Source organism: Sycon ciliatum, chromosome 12 (assembly GCF_964019385.1).
Source record: "Sycon ciliatum chromosome 12, ocSycCili1.1, whole genome shotgun sequence".
Classification (NCBI taxonomy): domain Eukaryota; kingdom Metazoa; phylum Porifera; class Calcarea; order Leucosolenida; family Sycettidae; genus Sycon; species Sycon ciliatum.
Window position 1 is genome coordinate 17,158,887 of NC_088654.1, and position 21,134 is coordinate 17,180,020.

At 48.4% G+C, this 21,134-nt stretch overlaps 1 protein-coding gene across 4 annotated transcripts in view; it reads right to left on the reverse strand.

Moving 5' to 3' along the window:
* The window catches only part of LOC135828232 (uncharacterized), a 50,043-nt gene that overhangs the window by 12,024 nt on the left and 16,885 nt on the right, over nt 1-21,134 (reverse strand). For 3 of the 4 annotated variants that reach the window (XM_065340684.1, XM_065340685.1, XM_065340683.1), the window contains 3 exons: nt 17,168-17,608; nt 11,786-11,949; nt 5,988-6,149 (listed from right to left, as the gene is read on the reverse strand). In XM_065340684.1, coding sequence (XP_065196756.1) covers nt 5,988-6,149; nt 11,786-11,949; nt 17,168-17,306 — 465 coding nt within the window. In that variant the 5' untranslated portion in view covers nt 17,307-17,608. Of the gene's footprint in view, nt 1-5,987; nt 6,150-11,785; nt 11,950-17,167; nt 17,609-17,993; nt 18,888-21,134 lie in introns of those variants that run through there. The other variant, XM_065340686.1, reaches the window with a different exon arrangement.

Consider the following 21,134-nt stretch of genomic DNA (forward strand, 5'->3'; position numbering starts at 1 on the left):
TGATAGATGTGAAACCACTCTCCTGACGTTGATTGCTAATCATGGCGACTGAGTACGCATGGGGGGGGGGGGGGGGGCAAGAAAGCAACACCTCACCCAATGCGCCATTACTTGTCCTCTCAAGCAAACGTGAAAACCATCCAACCATGCACGGTGGCTACATTCCCCCCTAGGCTAGCTGGGCAACATGCCGACGACGGCTCTTTCTTGTAGATATCTTGTAGTCCACTCATGTACAATCGACGGCCGATATCACAATAGGGAGAAGCTGGGGATGGCCGGAAGTTGCACACGCCAACAATGGACAACTGCATGCACGCATCGGCTCAAGCAAAAGAAACTACGGATAGTGCGTGCACACTCAGCTTGGGAGGTGCGGCGTCATTGTGCTCAAGTTAGTTCAGCATGACTGCATTTCACAGTAACCAGGTCATGATCAACTGTAACTTAGATGTCCACCAGCCTCACTGGCTGGACAAGGACGCCTAGCTTCAGCCAGGGGAGTTGGGATCATACTTTCCAACTAAAACGCATCCTGCCCTTGGGGAGCCAGATAAGAATACAATTTATTCTTATCTGATATGCCATGCTGGGTCGATGAGATAAGCCACAGGGTGTGTACATGAGATACAGCAGGCTGTTTGTATACAGGCCGTTTGCATGACCAGCCCACATATATTACCAACTGCATCATGACACGATAAACACATCCTGTAAAAGAAAAACGTGATATCTGATACATTAGCCACATACAGAGTTCTTGCCAGTCCAGATGAGGTATGCCACCACTCTGTGTGTACATGAGTTACAACAAGTTGTGCGTATGATGAGATAGGCCACACTCTGTGTACAAGGAGGAGTCATAGTCAGCGCTGCCCATATCTAGATCTCACCAACTACATGTCTTCAGAAAAAAAACGTGACTTCTGATACATTAGCCACTGCCTTTTCCAGAGCCACCACCAATCAGTGGTGGGTGTCCCAAGAGGCTAAAGCAGGTTAGCGAAAAGACTCCAGGTGTGACACAGCCTGGCAATCTACATGATCTCCTGCCGGGTGTAAAAACTACTGCTGCATTGCAGCGGCCAAGTGCTGCCCAAGTGTGGCTGAAGTGTCATAAGATTCTTAAGTGGCAGCCACTTCACGCTTGCTTGAGCACCAAACAGAAGAACTAGACAAGAGTGGGGCAGAAAGCAACTTGTTCGCACCCTCAGGCACACACACAGATGTACCTTGTCAGCACCAGAAAGTGGGTTTTCAAGGAGGTGCACCAAAAAATTCTTGGCCACTCGAAAAACAGGATACAGACAGAGTGCAGTTTTTCCCTTGTCCACTTGAGCATTGGGCTAATGGCCCTGGTTACTCTCTTGGGCAGCACTTGAAAGGCACTTGGGTCAATCATGGCCCATCATTCTTTATTGTTCAGTCACCCAGTATGCCTATGAGACTATAGTCCACACCCAGGTCGTCCTAGTAGCACACACAGCATTCTTTACAGACAGAGGCAACCAACTAACTACTTACTTCGCACTGCCCTGCCTGGCATTTATTTTTCATTTTTTATAAATTGGCATATCAAACACAGAACAGAACACACCATCTACAGTGTACGGTGTACGTGCACAGGTTTTGGGCGTCTGCACAAATCCCCCAGTCCACTCAATCAGTGCAATTAAGTACACACTATAACCAGTACTGGTTTCATGTTTTGTCTGTCTGCAGTGTGGCAGCACCACCTGTCCAATGCTCTCAGGGCACAAGAACCATTAGAGACTGACTTTAGGCCAAGCAGCAGAAGTCAGAATTGGAGAAAATAGAGATAGGCGACTGTCAGACCGGCTAGCTGGCTCCAAGGCTCAGCTAACTGCAGGGAATGCCCACAACATTGCACACATAGAACTCCCTTTGGGTGATAGCGTACGTGCAAGGGATTAAGAATGCTCAGTGGCTGTGACGTGCTTAGCATCACAAATTCACAAGCATGCAGGTTTTTTTTCTCAAATTCCTAGTGTGCACATGCTTGTGTTGTACGTTGTCAAGCCGGGATGACCACTGCTCCTGGAACAGTCCTCCAATGCACGAATGTACATGCTAAGACCAAGGATATACCTACTCTGGTGGTAATTGAAATTCAGCACACCCAAACCTACAGGCATAGGACACCTGGCATGCTGATTTCTTCAGGTAATGTTATCTACATCCCCATATAGAACTACATGAAATCTTCCACCCTGGCTGAGGCTACTGACAGTTAGTGCTAGCCACCACCACTGATTCAGGACCAGTCCACAGTCCAAATATGCTGGCAAGCTCCTTGACATACTGTTAAAGCTCTCAAAAAAGGCAATTAGGACAATATGCTGCTTGAAAGTAGTTTCTGCATAACAGAATACTAATCCCTCACATCCCTGCAGCATACAGTACTGTTGGACACCAAATAATGGAGTGTGTGAGAATGGCTTGGACGCTAACCCTCCAGTTCTTCTACACCGGACAGTACTACTATACAGCAAGAGCCGGACTCAGCAGCAAAGGCGCTGAATCATTCTCACATTAGAAATAGAGGACTGGCAAAAATGCCTGAGTTGAAGTGGCTGGGCTAGGCATCTGGGCACTTTGACAGCACCAGTGGGGCGTCCCACCGCACAACACTGGCCTAACTTAGATCACCCATGTACAATAATTACAGGATCCTCAGTGATATCCCATCAGCGTTAGAACATTTCCATAAGCCATTGCAGCATTCATGGAGGAAAGGGACCATGGCATGGTATTGAAGTGCTAGTATTCTCCATCATGTCCAGGACCCAGAACGTCAGGTAATCAAGTCCTTGACTATTCATGCTTCAAGTACACCACATGAGTCACTTCTAAACCTCTACTTAATCTCTAGAAAACCTCTACTGTGCAGTAGTGGGTACATGTGGTACTAGCATCAATGGGTTATGCCAGTCAGTTACTGTGACTAACAGCATGCAGGGTGTGATAGGATAGGCATGACAGTGGGGGGGGGGGGGGGGGGGGACTTGTAGAGAGAAGCTCCTTGTGTAAAATTACATTTGAAGTAAAACGTACTTCACGACCCACTGGTGTGTCTTGAAACACTCTCTGTACTGTAGCATGCTGAGCAGCAAGCCAAACTGGCAACAAGGGGGCTAACAAACATTATTGGGTCTGCAAGGCCCAGAATGCTGTCCACGGATTGAAACGCAGCAGTATTAGCAACAGGGCAACACAAGCCGAAACACTGCAACAAAGCCACTCCTGGTGTCAATTATGCCAGCTGGCCGCTAAACAATCACTGACACACGTACACCTTGACAAAAGTTTGTGCTGCCTCGATTTCTACATGTACACACACAGACCACCGCAGCCAACAATGTTACATGGCAACAAGTCGTCGGTGATACGGCCCCTGAAAACAGTCAACACCTTGAGATCTGGCTGAAAGTGATTGCGGGAAATCGCTTCTTTTCGCAGCCCTCCGCCCCTAGGCTATACGGCACATTGGTGTTAAGCGACGTTCAAGATGGAGCTTGGCCTGGGACAGGAAATTAAGCACTACGAATACTGTGCGTGTGCATGTGTACGCGGTTTTTCAGTACCACTAGCAAAACACAGTGCTGACAACATACAAGTAGTAAAATAGTTCAAGCTCACCAGTCAAGTGACATACACACACAGACACACACACAGACACGCTCCCTCTCTTGGAAATAATTAGGACACCTGAGCCGCACGCAAAGCGGTGCATCGCGACATCAATCCTCATTCCTGCACTCGGCGGGGGCCCACCTGTGGGCACAGAGCCAGAATTAACCAAGTTTTTCGACACCCTGGTCGCGTAAACATCTTCTGCTACCCGCGTGCCTGTGTACTGCCCTCACTGTTGCCAGAAACAATACAAGTACCACGACAGCTAATTGTAATCAGCTGGTAGGGGGAAACTAGAAGCAGGCTAGCTTCACAAACCTCTGTATCTACTTAAAAAGGCCTGTCGCCCCAAGTGCCATCCATGACTTTAAATACAACCCTGGATGGTCGGAACGGTTCCTGAAAACTTGCTCGCCAAACGGACATCTCCCCGAGGATCAGAAACACATTGGAGGGACGGAACAGAACGCGAGCCGACTAAAAGCGCGGCCACATGGCGCAACCAGGTATCCATGGTCGGTTCCAAATAACGTACAGGTCACTCGTTGTTCGCTGGGAGAGCCCGGCTAGAAAGGCGGCGGGTAATCAACTATTTCCACCGGCAGCCGGTATTGTTGTGTCACACGACACACGGAATATAATATTGCTCGTGTGCGGATCACGCGATCCATACGTGCCAGCCTGCCCTGCTGGCGAGTTGAGCTCTTCTTCCGTACCGGGATATGGCAATCGATGTCTTGAAATACGCACGTGTAGACACGGACAAAGACAGAGCTACTACGATCCTCGAGTAACACGCTCTCATCACCAGAGCCCTTCACAAGTGACCGCCACTTGGAAACGTTGCTCGGAGATGACGGTACAAGCGCGTACACACACGTACACACGTACACACACGAGCGGCGGCAGATTGATGGACACCTCTAGCTCTTAAAGCGATTACACATCCTGAGCACTTGAACAAGTACATGAAACGAGCCGGCACAGAGGACACCCAGTGAATGAAACAAATCACAAGTGTGTACGCACACCTGCTCGCATGCTCGGGGCTGCTTAGGGGCCGGCAAACTAATCCAGTGCAATACACGCAATCTGCTTGATAGCTCTGGTCAATGCATCTACATGCACAAACTCAGCTCAGTTGGTATCGCCACTTTAGAATGCCTGCACTCCTCGTGGAAGAAGTTAATCTCTGTCGCCGTCTGACACTATAGGCCCTATCTTGTCACACTTTGCTACACTTTACAGAGTGACAGATGGGGTAGGTAGAGGCCATGTCAGGAGGGCGAGGGCTCTGTTTGCATATACATGTACGTGTACGCTACTGAATTCGCATGATCATCCGTCAGTCGGTCACAAGAACCGCTTGCGTCGGACGGCCATACCAGCAATGGGTGATCCAGGGATCCAGGGTGTATGCGGTTAGCAGGTTTTCCACGCACCTCACTCCACATTTTCTAACTTTTCCGCCGATGTCTAGTTCTTTCATGACAGCAGTGGCAGGCTTTCGAATCGCCCGAAGACCTCAGTTGTTCGTACGGCCTCGCACGTGATGCGGGTCTTGCACGTGAACATGTGCAGAGAAGGACATCACGTGCACCGACTCGTGCACCCGATCGCCACGACTTCGACTGCTGCATCACGGCGGAAGAGAGCACGAAGCATTTCCTTCGCAGCCAAATCATCAAGAATTTGCAAGCCAGATTATTGCATTGTTCCACTAATTATTGTCAGTTTTCATGTTTTCACTGCTAACGGAGGCTACTTGCCCCAGCACAGTACCCCTGTTCAGCCACTTCATGTCAGGTAAATGATGGTACAATGTCCATATTTGGAGTGGTGCTGTCACCACAATGGGTGATGACACCCTTTCACTGACCTTCGTGCAAGGGTGATGGCGAAGGAATTGCGGCATCTTTTGTTTTCCGCAAAGTCAGGATTACGATACAAGAAAAAAACTCAGATGGCATGCAAGCAGTACATCGAGAGAATTACTCTCTTCTTCGGAGTACAGTCAACTTGGCTAATAACGACTACGGATATAACGACAATTCGCGAATAACGACAGAATTTCCATGCCCAGAGCAAAGTCACATCCAACTGGAATACATATAATGGGACTTCGGGTATAACGACACTTCGCGAATAAGGACACTTTTCTGATGCCCCGCCGAGTGTCGTTATAAGCGAAGTTGACTGTAATTTCACCCGACAAATTTTGTCAGAGCTTGCATATAAAAAGAGGAGGAAGAGAGACAGAATGAAAGAAAGAGAGAGTGAGAGAGACAGACACGGGACGAGCTCAGAAACTCGAGCAGCAACAAGCAACTTACCTCCCAGAGGTACTCGTCCTGGCTCACGGGCATCTGGTACACATCGGCATGGCCTATCTGCTTGCCCCTGTACGGCCCAAACCACTGCTCCGGTTGCAAGCGACCTGAACGATTACACACGCCTATATGACCATCAGCGACTCCAGACAGACAAAGCGACAGCTGAAAAGACAAGACCAAAGAAGAAGAAAAAGAAGAGAGAGAGAGAGAGAGAGAGAGAGAGAGAGAGAGAGAGAGAGAGAGAGAGAGATAGAGATAGAGATAGAGAGAGAGAGAGAGAGATAGATAGATAGAGAGAGAGAGAGAGAGAGAGAGAGAGAGAGAGAGAGAGAGAGAGAGAGAGAGAGAGAGAGAGAGAGAGAGACAGAGACAGAGAGAGACAGAGAGAGACAGAGAGAGACAGAGAGAGACAGAGAGAGACAGAGAGAGACAGAGAGAGACAGAGAGAGACAGAGAGAGAGAGAGAGAGAGAGAGAGAGAGAGAGAGAGAGAGAGAGAGAGAGAGAGAGAGAGAGAGAGAGAGAGAGAGAGAGAGAGAGAGAGAGAGAGAGAGAGAGAGAGAGAGAGAGAGAGAGAGAGAGAGAGAGAGAGAGAGAGAGACAGAGAGAGAGAGAGAGAGAGAGACAGAGAGAGAGAGAGACAGAGAGAGACAGAGAGAGACAGAGAGAGACAGAGAGAGACAGAGAGAGACAGAGAGAGACAGAGAGAGACAGAGAGAGACAGAGAGAGACAGAGAGAGACAGAGAGAGACAGAGAGAGACAGAGAGAGAGAGAGAGAGAGAGAGAGAGAGAGAGAGAGAGAGAGAGAGAGAGAGAGAGAGAGAGAGAGAGAGAGAGAGAGAGAGAGAGAGAGAGAGAGAGAGAGAGAGAGAGAGAGAGAGGGAGAGAGAGAGAGAGACAGACAGAGAGAGAATGGAATTGATCTACACAAGGCAAACCCCATAATCCATACACCGGGCATGGCCACTACCACCACTTTGTGCCACATCCCATACACATCTATCACCCCAGTCCGTACGATACTTGTTGGTTAGGCTTCACCAGGCGATGAACAGCCCGAATGCTCGGTGGTGGTGGTGGCGGCGGCGGCGACGGTGGTGGTGGATGAAAGCAGTGATGCTGGGGGATAAATTTCCTTTAAAAAGATGAGTTGATTGCAACTGTGCATTCATTTCATGGCATGCACTGATTGTCTTTTCGGCAAGCGTTATCCCACAGTCCCCACACCCTCAGCGAAGGTCAAGAACAGTCTGCACTACAACCTTCTTCACATGCCATGCCGACAGCAAAGTACTGTCTGTTTCGTTCTCCCCTCTCCCAGCCGTCCGAAAACCTACGGGCAAAGTTTTCTGTCCGTTCCATCTCTCTGGATTCGATGGTGCAAGGAAACAATTGGTAAGCCTTTATCACACAATATTATGACTATTATGTGCACACAATTGTTTATAGGAAAGCAAAATCTTCGGGGCCATCCGGTACTATCGATATTTTTCGCAAAACGAAAACGTTTAGTTATGACCCTCCCCCAGACGAAAAATATATTGACTTGACAGATTGATATCGATTGATGTTTTACCTATCAATTTTTTTCATAACGAAACTCTCCTCGACCCACCCACCCATAAACGAAGCTCTTTTTCGTTTCGTGTAAAACAATTGATAATTATGGACGCCCCCCTTATGACACAAACATTCTCACATGTATAGACCATACAGGGTAGAGTTATGTGGGCTAGAGATGGTGTCCAATAGAAGCAATACCAGCTACAGTTCAGTTGTCTGATGATTGTCTAAGAACATGAAACTACTACTACAACCACTACTACAACAAAGATGCATGGTGCTCTCTGACTTGTGTGTAAGATAGAGTAAAACCTGCCAAGACGACTACTCGGATACGCCGACTACCTGTCCTAGAAGACTAATGCAACCAGGATCAAGGGATGCTAGCTATTTCCACTCAAATGACCTTTGATAAGGAGACCACCTGGTAACAGAGACCACATTGTCAAGGTCCCTTGAGCAGTCGCCTTAGACAGGTTTCACTGTAGCCCTGTTCGCATGAACACTGAGAACTCTCCCGAACCGGAGGTCTCTTATTTGCAATACCAGCTACAAAATGCCACGGACCCCAACACATCGGCACAAGCACCCAGGTTCTGCCACTTGCTCAGACAAGCAACCTAGATGTGTTCTTAGAAACACGCAACTAAGTCATAGGTAAGAAAATACAGTAAAAACTGGTATAAGCGACCAACCCACGGTGCAAGCAAAAGCGGTGGTTAAAGCCAGGTGGTCTTTAGAACCAGGTCCCACAGTGTCTGTGTAGAACTGTCGGTGCATGGAAAAACGGCCGTTAAGAGCAGGTGGTCGCTAAGCACAGAGGTCGCTTACACCAGCTTTTACTGTACCCAACTGTCCCGATAATTCTGTCCCGGATGCTGCCGAGCTGAGTCTTGGTTAATCAACCAGACACTGCTTCGCCCAAAGCAAGTGTGTTTTTTGTTCTTTTCCCCTTTCCCATTCCTCTCGGGCATCCGCTGGTGATCCAAGAGGCATTCATCTTCTGGTTTAGCGTATGGCTGTGTACTACAGTGTACACGTGGACCATTGTACTGTGAACCTCCCAAAAGTTTCTGGCATTTCTGCCATGTACGGGTAACTTATGGATGTGGCAAGTGGGATTTCGGCCGATGATCTCTGGTTGGTGTGTCTGATCTACCCTCCCCCAATGTTCAGGAGCTGATGCGATGCCTGATCACTGGGTGCTGGTATCCCTGGTAAAGCGGAAAGGTGATATGTGATCTGTCCAGTAAGGGGAGCCGAGATATTTATATTATTTATTTACTAAGAACTGTCCCAAACGTGCCAGACCCACTGCCACGACACTTATCAAACCAAGTACAAGTGAACATTGATGAATCTGGTGATGCGTCAATGTGTACTGCAGGGGCCAAGTAGAGTCACTAAGGGTTTAGCCGGGCTCAGATCTTCCAGAAATGCTCTGGACCCATGCCACCAACACACAATGCTCTGGACACATGCCCACAACACACTGGACACATGCCCACAACACACTGGACACATGCCCACAACACACAATGCTCTGGACCCATGCCACCAACACACGGCGAGTGAAGCAAAATGCCAAAAATTGAAATCGTGCAAGCTGGTAATGCCCTATGCCTACCCGCAGCTCGGCTCGTGGCGAGCACCAGGCCATGGTCCATACACAACTGATACCACTCTAGAGCCCAGTGCTGCACAGTGCAATGAAATGGTTAGATCCCTAGATCCTCCCGGAACAAGTGATAGCTTATCAGTGGAGTTTGAGTGATGGAGTTTGAGTGATGGAGTTTGAGTTATGGAGTTTCAAGCCACCTTACCCCTTTGCCAGTATTGGAGCACACCCATACACCCACACACATATCCATACTTGTCAGGAATGCCATACTAGTTTCATGTCATCAAGCAGATGGACGACCACCTCAGGGCTCCCAACACTTCACCACTGCCTATCAAGAAGGAATTCACCCACCCTGGGTCTCCTGCACTCTGTGTGCAGGGCAAGTCCAATTAGGAGAATTGCTACATTTCAGATTGCTGAAACACTTTGTTAGTTGTGCTGAGAGATATGCTGTTGTAAACATCAATCTGTTCAGAATTGCTCAAGGGCTGCTTGACTTCTATTGACTTGCTTAGTGAGATGGACATTAGTTGGTGTTCAGCAGGACTAAGCCAACACAGCATTGGAAATGTCCCTGGCTACAGTGGTAATCAGTGATGCAAAAGGGCACCCATGCCTACGAAACTGGCCAGGGTCGGTCCAATGCTGCCAAACTCCAAAGCTAATCTCCGGCCCGGGCGAGCTGCAGCTGCAGCAGTAGCATGCCATCATGGGTCCGTGTGTAAAACCAAGTGTTGGGTGGTGGCAAGACCAAATGTCATGAGTCGCACTGTAGCTGCCGCTGTAGTGGTCGTGGTGTGTTCCCACTAAGCCTAAACGGAGATTATGTACATGAACGTATGCCGCAGGACACCAACATACTACACAAAACTACCCTCTGTACCACCAACATTATTTCATCCTCCCCCTAACCCATGGCATCTTGCACAACACACACACCGTCTAGGTTCCGTTGGCAGCACATGTTTTGCAAGCTGCATGCACCTTCTTTTCCCAACCTCTCCCCACGGACCCCCACCATAACAGGGACATGTCACAGAAGGCGGCCATTTTCTGATGATCAAACTGATCAAAACAATCCGATCGTGATCCACAATGATGCCTACTCGAGATGCCAGATCACATGATGCACCTCACGCCCCATACGTGACGAAGGAAGGATTTCAAATTTGCAAGAATGCAACGGTATCTGGTATCTGAAGAGACCGGAACGAAATCTCGGCCCACGTCACGACATGGCATTTGCGGGAATCGGTCCCCAAGAGCTAGAGCTGTCTACCTCTCGAAACCTCCCAGTGCGAGGAAGCAGTGGTGCCTAGCTAAGCACAGAACTAAGCTGCACACGAGATGCACACGAGGGCTGCACAGAGTTTGAACGCAGCACTGACCAATGGCAGAGTGCCAGCACTGCAGCAGCGGCTCTTGATCTTTTTCTTCACATTTCACCTCTGACTCATGCAGACCACTCAGCAGAGTGTAGACGCATGCGCACACTCACTAACCACTAACCCAGGCATTAGGCTTGTACATGTGAAGAGTTGGAACACAAAACCCGCTATTAAAATCCACTTTTCCAGCCAAATTTCAGTACAACTCCAAATCTAGATCAGGCCGGCCATTGAGTGCTGTCACCTCGTACACTTATCTTTTTTCTTCGTTTTTTTTTGCACTTGGCGGGTTTTGCATTCCACCTCTTGGTGCACTTGACTGGCTTTTTCAGAGAACAAATGGCTGACTGGCAGCACTAAGACAGCATTGTGCATGACTTCATGACTAACAACACTGCCCTGAGTCCTAACCGGGGTCCATGACAATCCACTCTCCATTTGCCACATCATCTCCTCACGGAATCACACGGAATCACATCAGAATGCCCAGTTATCCTCTACTAGCATTGCGTAGACAGCCGATAGCAAGGACTACTGATACAGGGTGCACCACAACACTACTCCTGTCATGCACAAAATGAAATCACCACAGCAATTAATGGGAAACTGATGACAAGGACTACCTGAGACACTACCGCCATTCACAACATTGTAATCATCACCATAACTATAACTATACGAATGTAAAATTCAAGGATGGCCGCTGTGAGCATGACACGGTCGCAGAAGAGCCCATATGCAAACCCACGCATATCAATTCAACGTAGCCAGTCAACGCTCTGCAGTCCTGCAGTCCAACTTGACTTCAAATTCGCTTGTTGCTCACTGGTGCGGCCCGGCATTGATAAACTCTCCTCATTATGCCAAGCTTGTTCCGGTCAACAGTGAATGGCATGCATGATAATAAGTTTCATCGGACTCATTAGCTTAGACAGGATACTCATTCAGATTAGTAACGCTTGAATGAACAAGCCCAGGATGGAACATCTAACATCTACTCGTAGACTGGCTGGGTGCCCTACAACCCTATCCCCCTCCCTCAACACTCCCCCTTCTTAAACACATACAAACACACGTACACACACGCGTACACACACACATGCACACACACACACATACATACACACATACACATACACACACGTACACACACACACATACATACAGATACACGTACACACACATGTACACACACACACACATACACCCATAGAGAAACCTACCTGTACTGGCAACGAACGTATAGCAGCGAGATCGGACAGACGGCAGTGAGACGGTAGGTCTCTAGAGAAGTCAACTACCTCTGAAGCGAGTAGCTTCAATGCCCTGGCACAATGGAAGTCCCGGCACGGATGGTATGGGCGACACATGCGACAGTTGCGGTGTGCTGTCAACGAAGCCGCAATCAAATCATCGTGCATCGACACACACACACACACACACACACACACACACACACACACACACACACACACACACACACACACACATATGCACACATATGCACACACACACACATACACACATACACACATACACATATACACACATACACACACACACACACACACCATGCCATCCGCAGAAACAAATTACGCTACACAGCTGAAATCTCAAAAATCAATGTCTCATCTCCTTGCCGTACAACCCCCCCCCCTTTTTTTTAAACACATATGGCTGTACTAAAACAATGTTCCTGGCTACCAAAGTAGCATAGTTGTTACATGTCACACACCCTCTCCAACACCAACAACACAAGTTAATATTGCATTGGATCACATGACGCTCTCGACATCCTAGTGTTGACGGGAGGGTCGATGGAAAGGTGCAGTGTTTTTTCCCGTTGCAGTTCCTCCTTGCAAATCAGTGGGACGAACGGACAAACTAAAAATGCGATTTTGCAGGTATTCCGAATGGCAGCGAGCATCCAGAACTCATTATGTCATTATGCAAAACAAAAGGCGAATGCATTTTAGTGTCTGGAAGCTGAGCAAGACTGATGGTGTGCATACATGTAAGTACAATGATGAATGCCATCTCGTCTGTTCATGACGGCGGGGTTTTAATTATTCGCTTGAGATGTGACCGTGGAAGCAGGTGTTGACATTCTTAAAACTCAGGAAGCATTTAAAATGCACACATGGGCACGCTCGCGTGCGTCTACTTCGCTACACAGAGTCACCTATTGTTATGGATTTCCTCCTGGTCCGGCAGCAGGGCCACCTGCCCATCATCATTATCATTATCAGGCACCGCTCGCGGGACAAGAACAGGCTATCGGGACCTGAGCATGATTTGTCTCTACTCTCAACACGCATCCATGTGTACCTTCTTCTTAAAGCAGAGAGCCTCCAGGCTGTCCAAGAGAGTTCTCTCAATACCGAGAGGCAGAGCTAGTTCAAACAATAATACGAGGACGAAAAAAGTGCTTTTTGCTTTGAAAGCACTTTTCTCGTCCTCGTATTATTGTCTGTACCTTCTTCTTATGAACATGCCTGTCAACAAGCTCTTTGACCATTGTGTGGTTGTCACACCAACACTCTCCATATCCGGTGAAGGTCGACCTGGCATGTTCAAATACACGCCGTGCACAGGAATCATACATTTCGGTTCGCAAGCCACATGTTCCTAGAGAACCGATACTCCTTGTTTACCGCAGCCTGTTCTTGTCAGGTCTTGGAAGACGCGTTTCTAGCATGCATGTACGTTGATCTGAAGGCGGATGTTGTTGTTGCACCCAATGTGACATCAAGTAGCCGTGGGCGAACACGGGCTTTGGCTGGTTGCCAGCCGGCAGAACAACGCATGCACACAGTTTATTCGAAGATGTTGACGGCTTGAATGCTACTAGTACGGGTCGGTGCATCAGACCCCTCGTGTGCGTCGTGCCTCGATAGTCATTTAGGAGGCGATAGTTGGGAAACTAGTCCCGTTCCTATCACCAATGTTAATTTACGTGACGACACCCGTGCCCATGCAGATCGCGGACACCCAGGACACATCCCCTAGCAGCTGGTCGCAATCCAATTGGCCTGGGTGCCAATCCGGAAGCCCAGAGTCTGCCCGCGAGCCCTCGCCGTTTGGACACGTCGGCACACGTGCGCAGACATCTACACGTACGGCCTAACACCAACATACGCATACACAAACCCTCTATAACATCGTACCCATCAAAATGTGCAGACTCCGCCGTAGCCATCCACTTTTAACCATACACCTTCACAACACTCATTAGGTATAACTTGATTTTTCACATTGAGATTTGCCTATCGTGCATCAGCTTTCCACGATTTGCCTGCTACGAATAGCATCAGCTCACAGTGTTGATGGGTACAATCAATTTTGCCCCACACGTACCCAATGTGGCACAAATGTGCTAAACGCATTTCCGAATATTTCCGCCACCAACGCACAGGTGAAGGTATTGGCACCAAATCTAGATGCAGCCACCATTGTTGCACGGCTGACTCCGGAACCGGAACAATCACGCAGCCAGTTCTGCATTTTAATGCCACACATCCTGAGGCCTTGTTCCGCTGCTCATTCTTGATCCTGTACTGCTGGCTCTGCTCCGCATGTGGCCCCCGATTTCCTGGTTGAAAGTAGCCATCTCACACGTACTTAAGTGAGACCTGAACCTAACCACTGTCAGCCATGCCTTCTTGCCCGAGGTCACTCTGAAAAAAGTGTCGAGATCACTCTAAAAAAAAGTGTCGCATGTAATTAGTCAAGCTAGCGCATGCACACACTCACCCACTATGCAGCTCTGAATCTGCTCATTGCATGCCCAGACTCACATAAAGGCTGAGTTGCTAAAATAACATCACATTGCCAATAGTACCTATGCAGCAGAGCTGGATAGGTAGTTCAAGAGAGTATGACACCATTTCTTTTCAGACCAGAGCAACCCCTGCGATTTCATCCGAAACCCGGAGCGGAATTTCCGCTCACTTTCCGGCAGGATTCTATTTCACACATTTTGCTGGAAACTGTCTTTGATTAGCCTAATGATATATATCGTCCTAGCACAGTGCTTTCTCTGGTCGGTGTGAATCAATGAATGCCATGATAATTATTGGTTGGGTACAGCATTGCTGCAGTTGATTTTGTGTGCATGCATCCAGGGTGCATTGTCAATTGTAAGCCTAGAATATTATGTTCTGGGGAGGGGGGAGATGATAGACCTATGAAATACCTCCCTCCCTTGTGAAGTAATTTCCCAGCATCCGGTCGCAAACACAGAGATGTTTAGTGTGTCCCAACGGGAGGAATTACTTGAGCAGTTGAAGAGCACGCAGGTTCTATACGTTTCATCATCAACAACAACCACACCATAACCGGGGGGGGGGGGGGGGGGGGGCTCTCCAGTGAAAAGTATGTACCGTATTTCCCCGATTATAAGTCGCACCTTTTTACACTAAAAGTCAGGGTAAAAAAGGGGTGCGACTTACAATCGAGCATGACTTACTACTGAAGTGAATATATCGCAACAATATTGCTCAAACCTGAAAATGGGGATGCGACTTATAATCGAGTGCGACTTATAATCGAGTGCGACTTATCATCGAGTGCGACTTATAATCGGGGAAATACGGTACGTGGCCGAATGCACCTGCTCACCGCATTATTTAGGTTCTATGCTGTCTACGTAATACAGTGCATTGCATAACTCTTGCTAACAACACACACAACGCCCAAAAGGGCTCTCGGCTACAACGTGTAAGTGTAGGAAAAGAATAAAAAATCATTATTCGGAGAGCAAGAGTTTTGTGGCCATTTTCTTTTTCTGAGCTGTGTGGTATCATGAATGATATAGTGGCTACACTGCATGGAGTCTTAGCACCCTGTTCAGCAGAAGTATGCCACAACTCCGCCAAAGGTACTGGGGTATCGGCCAACACGTGCATTTGCCAGTTAATCATAAGGTGAGCGACGCTGCCTGTAGTCGACCGTGCAAACCAGTCACCGTCCCCAAAGGTTCAGCCGGCAAGAGACAACAACAGTACCCGTCCAGTGTCTCATGGCGGCACCTATGTCAGGACCAGGTCACATCTAAGTCAACTTTTCCGTACTTTGCCCCCGTTCCCACACTGCAGTATCAGGATAGTCGACTTGGGAGCGTTGTCCAAGTTCAAAAGTACACTGCACTCTCCGATATTCAACACCCAAGAACTCCGTCTACTTTTCCTTGTCTCTCACATGTCATTCAGCACACTGTTTCTTTCCGCTGATGTATTCCTTTTTCCTGGGCATATTCCAATACTGTGTTCATTTTTCAGGCTGAAGGCGGGATATATAAGGAAGGGCTGAAATCTTTTTGCACGCAACTCCGAGGATCGGTTCATGCAACGAGATAACACACACTACAATGAGACTGTGATGTCGTGATGTGAATCCAACGGAGACCCTCAACTGCTCGTGCATGTTGTGATTGTGTGTGTGTGTGAATATCCGCATGCTAATGCTACAAAGAAACTTGCGACTTGTGTTTACCTTCCTGTCCGCGACGACCCCCAAATGTCTGGATTTAGAAATCAGCTCGGAAGAGGGACCTGGCCGTAAAATCTGCGTACTAATTGGAGGCAGAGTTTTTGAAAGCCATGCAGCGGAAAAAAGAAGGGATCACTCGGGGACAGACGATCAAAAAAAGAAGGAGAAAAGTGAGGAACTTCGGTTCGGCTAGTTCACGCGATGCGATGCAGCCTCTCGCTTCGGCCACGCTCAGTCGCTGAACACAACGCACTGTCTGTCGTTCGCAACGCTAGAATGAGCACCGAGAGGTGACCACAGAGGACGTGCGGATATCTGTGCGAATCATATCGCTCCAGGCCACAAGGGACCGAGGAATCAGCGTTCGAAAACCAACCATTAGAAGACCTTCTCATCGCGACTCTGAGCCGAAGCCGAATGTCAAGGCTGTCGAAAAGCGGATCTGGCACGGTTTTTCGTTACGGATGGTAGCCAGATGGCCAATAAACAAGAGTCGGAACCCTTTTCGTAATTGCTAACTTCCATCGAGGATCTGGAGACCGGCACCAGATTCTAAGGCGACCCAAACCAGCTACTGTTATCCAGCATTATCGCCCCGGCGAGCTGCAAGGGTCAGCCAAAAATTGCCCTGCGTACAACTACAAGCATTCTCATCGTCGTTTTTCTAGGCGCTGCTGGAACAACCTTCATGAGTCGCGGAAAGTTTGTAAGGTTTTCTACGCCATTTTTCGATGGCAATGCGGATCGTTGGTCACACTGGGCTACCAGTTTTTCGACGACATGAAGAAAACAACAGTTACTATTGCGACAAGAGACTTCCATGGCTTACAAAGTAATGGAATCGGGCTACTGTCCCAGTTTCTGAACATTCCATTCCCTGAACGTGATCCCCGAACACCTCCAACACATGCACAGCCTAATCAAGTAAATATGCCTACACGCACTCAACTCATCATCACGCACGGCAAGCCGATCTGTAATCACAGAGTACACGCAGGACGAGCTTGTCTCCGTGTTACTAACACGGCTGACAAGGACAGCATTCAACACGGCAAAACCATCACTAATGCAAAGCCTGACCTGGCACACACTATAACCATTCATAGCTCACTTACCGGCAAGAAGTTCAACCGCCTCGTCGATCGTGATCGTAAACTCCTGCTTTGCCATCATCGCTCTCGGTTTTTTCGGTCGCAGCATTTCCCGGAGAGTTTCCGATGCGCTACTTGCGCTACTACGGCGCGCGTCCAACATGACGGCCAGCTTGTCGGAACGGTGCTGAGTGATAGCGATGATGCGACGTGTGAAAATATAAGCAGGACAGCTGACGAGCTGGTTGGACTAGTCGCGGTGCGCGCTGTGTCCAACCGGTCGTCGTCGCTGGTTGTGCGCCGACTGGACGGATCGAGTCGTAACCCGGCAATACGCTAGACGACCCGGTCGGGAGTCACCTTTTCTCTCTCTCGCGTACCTTCACTTTGTGTGGAGAGGAATAGCATTACCATTTCGACGGCGTATCGTGGTTCAGTAGCTGCGACGAAATCAGTCCCCTCGCACTGGACAAGAATGCATCAGGACAGAAAAATGGGGAGTTGGAAAGGAAACACAAATCTTGGCAATGGATATTAAAAATTAGGAGTAGATCTCAGGCTCCAGAATGCAATAACATTTTCTCCTAATCGTACAGCATTACGCCGTAATTAATAGAAAGCCGTCGTAGTCCGTCCAAGGGCGAAATCTCGATGCTGTCCCCAGCGAATACAATGCATTGAACATGATGTGCAGGGTTCAAACGCACCACTGCACTGCCGCCAGTATTCCGTGAATCACGAGGATTGTGCAAAGCGTGACCAGCGAAGGCCATAAGGGGCAGGCAATAGGTCTACAGACTACAGACTCAGTACATGGTACAATCATGGTAGAGGTTGTGCCGACACGTACATATCTACATCCGTACACGCGGGTGACAGCGGATGCCAGCCTGTTGGTCGGACACCGCTTTCTGCATGCCCTCCGCCCGGCTCTCCTCGAGCTTAGCTCAACTAACAACGACGTTACGTGCTCTACCACCGTTTTTACGTTGAATACATCACTTCGACCACTCGTGCCCACTGCACTGGTGCGACCGCTTGTATAGTTCTGCTGCAGCCTTGACTGTTAAACTCACTTCTGCTGACCGCTGTTCGACACAGGGTAAGGTCAGCCCATTGCATCAAGCGTGCACGATGACTTACAATTACCGGTGATTTTCATTCTTCGAAAACAAGCCGGTGCCCAACCAATGGGCTGTATTAGCATTAGCCTCGAGTCTGGGCCGTGGCAAACACAGAAAAATGCACTAGACTCGATTGAAAACATTCAGCGCACGATCTTCAACTGACACAAATTTCCTATGTCTTTCAAGTGTTTTGCTGAGCATCTGGGATATTCTGGAGTGCCAACGTTCGGGTTTTCCGAAGTGACTATTTCGCGCGATGACGGTGGTGGGCCTTTTCGCGCCTGGCACTCATCGCCTGCATCAGCGTGGAACTAAGCATCTGAAGGGTCTTTGTCACCCCTCGTGCACGCCTCAGTGTCTTACCGCCCGCCGTGGCACCTACAAAGACAGTATATTGGCAGCGCCGGTCTCAACGAATACAATCCAGAACACTTATACTCACGATGTCCTCCTTGTACTGTTATAGCAAAACCAATCATAATAATTATCCAGGCCCAAGCTCTATCTACGGTAGATTTTCGGATAGATCGGACCAGCATTGAGCAACTGAGCTGAGCCTTACTAACTTACTACAGCGTAGAGAGCGGGCGAAGGCCGGGCACAATCAGATCAGATGCCCGCACCTCTCTGAGACTGAGGGCAGTTGTGACCATTGCCATTGGGTGGCAGAGCGTGCCCACGCAAAACCAGTACAACTTCTGTCTGCGGTCGGCAAGTCGTTTCACTGGTGTGAAAGCATGAAAAGTGTGAAGTGTGAAATGTATAACACGCACTTTATACCTCCACGCAAATAGGCGCGGCGTGAGACGACCGAAACGGCCACAATACCCAATACTAGCCAAAATAGCACCTAGGCCTAGGTGTGAACATATTTTGTCACCAGTCGTGACGGTGAGGTGTGACATTCGATGCATGCTGCCTTTACTCGGCCCGGGGATCGATAGAGATTTGAATGTCTTGCACAGCATGCGCACAGGGGGTGGGGTGTTCGTTCATATCATGCTGTCTGGAACATGGGTACGGCCTAGTATGGCGAACATGTAGATGTGTAGATAGATAAACTGATTAGATGAGAACTACCTGCGCAGGCGTAGTTGCATGTCAAGGACATCATTCTAATAATTATGCTCCTTGGCTTGAGCCTACGATACCTGGAGTCGTTCTCTATATATTGCACTACATATAGCAATAGACACAGGTAATTATTCGGAAGTTCAGAGAAAGGACAGATCGTATTTTTCGCAGTCAGCGATAGCCGCCTTGGAACGTCCGGGAAGCCAACATCATAATTTGACAGCAAGACAAGAAACGAGCTCAGTCGGGAAGTTGTTGTTACTTTCCCAACACAGATGTTCGCTGATCATTGCATGTACGCTAGGAAACTCCAGGGTGGAACGATTGTCGGGTTTCGTGCTACACGTCAATCAGACCGACTATCACAACCCACTTGTATGGCGGCAGAGAGCAACTCAACAACATTGTTAATATTGGAATAAGGATTAAGGTCGACCCGCACATGATGTGAGTATTAAAGATCGTAAACGCCGCGTGCCATATCCATGATATCAGAAGGTCACTGATCATATTAATGGTAAAGTCGGGAACGCACTGTCGCACACCGTCGCACACAGAAAATAGTATCTGGGAGCATCGGGAGCATCGTGGGGTGCACTATCACTTCACCATTAACTCTTGATGACCTGTCACAATAGCTGTCACTTGAACCGCTTCGCAACACAAATCCTGGAATAGGACTGGGAGGCCAAAGTACGCCTGATGTTGGACGAGACAAACTCCTCTAGACATGACCTCCGAACTCAGCACGTCAGTTGAGTCGCGTTTTTCAACGTATGAATTTGACCACACGCGGGTCTGCGAGAACTTTCCCTCCAACTACAGGTCGATGCGCATGGGTGAGCCCCTTCCTAATTGATACCCATTTCACGAGAACGCACAATCTCCGTTTATACAGCAGACGGTGCGAAATAATTTCATCCACGACCGAACTCCGAAGTCATCTGCTCCAACCTGACAAGCGCACAGGAAGTGCATGCAGGAAACAGAGCTGAATGTAGACCCTGCATGCTATGATGTGCTGCATGCCTAGTCTAAGCCTGCCGTCTAAACTAATACTAGTACTAGTAGTAGTAGTACAAGCAGAAATATTCGTCTGGAATTTAGTTTCGTCTTTTTCGTCCAAGGAGCTTTTGGACTAAATTAAATGCCGGACTAATATCGATTTAACTCGGATGGTGAGCCAATTAAATAATTGTGAAAAGAAGAAAGGCAAAATGTTACGAGTTATGACTAACTGTCCACCATTGTGTCGCACTCGCTGACTGCATAAGATCTGGTTACGTTGGTGGACAGTTAGTCATAACTCGTGACATTTTGTCTTTCTTCTTTTCACAATAATATCGATTTGTCCAGCTTTTCAATACACTCTTATGATCCATGGACGAAATTTACAACCGGACGAACTCCCTTTCTTTGGAGTTTGACGAAATTATTGACCGACAAAATTTTCTGCATAGAGTAGTACTTATTAGTAGATTAACACACTGATTGTGAAGTATTTTGTAGTGCAAACAAGGCACAGAGGAGGTTTATTAAGATCCGATTGTCCGTCTGGACACTGGCTTCCATTGCTCCATCAGCATGCATGATAACAGTACACCCCCCCCCCCCCCCCTCCCAGTCCTTCTCCCAATATCCGCGGCAGTGTTTACTAGGATAGAATTTAATTTTAAACGTCAATCAGAAAAGCATAGCCGGAATATCAGCAATGCACGCTAAGACGCAGTGCCCGGCGAATCTCACATCGCTTATCGTGACCGAACACGTAATCGTGCGTGGATCCTTGC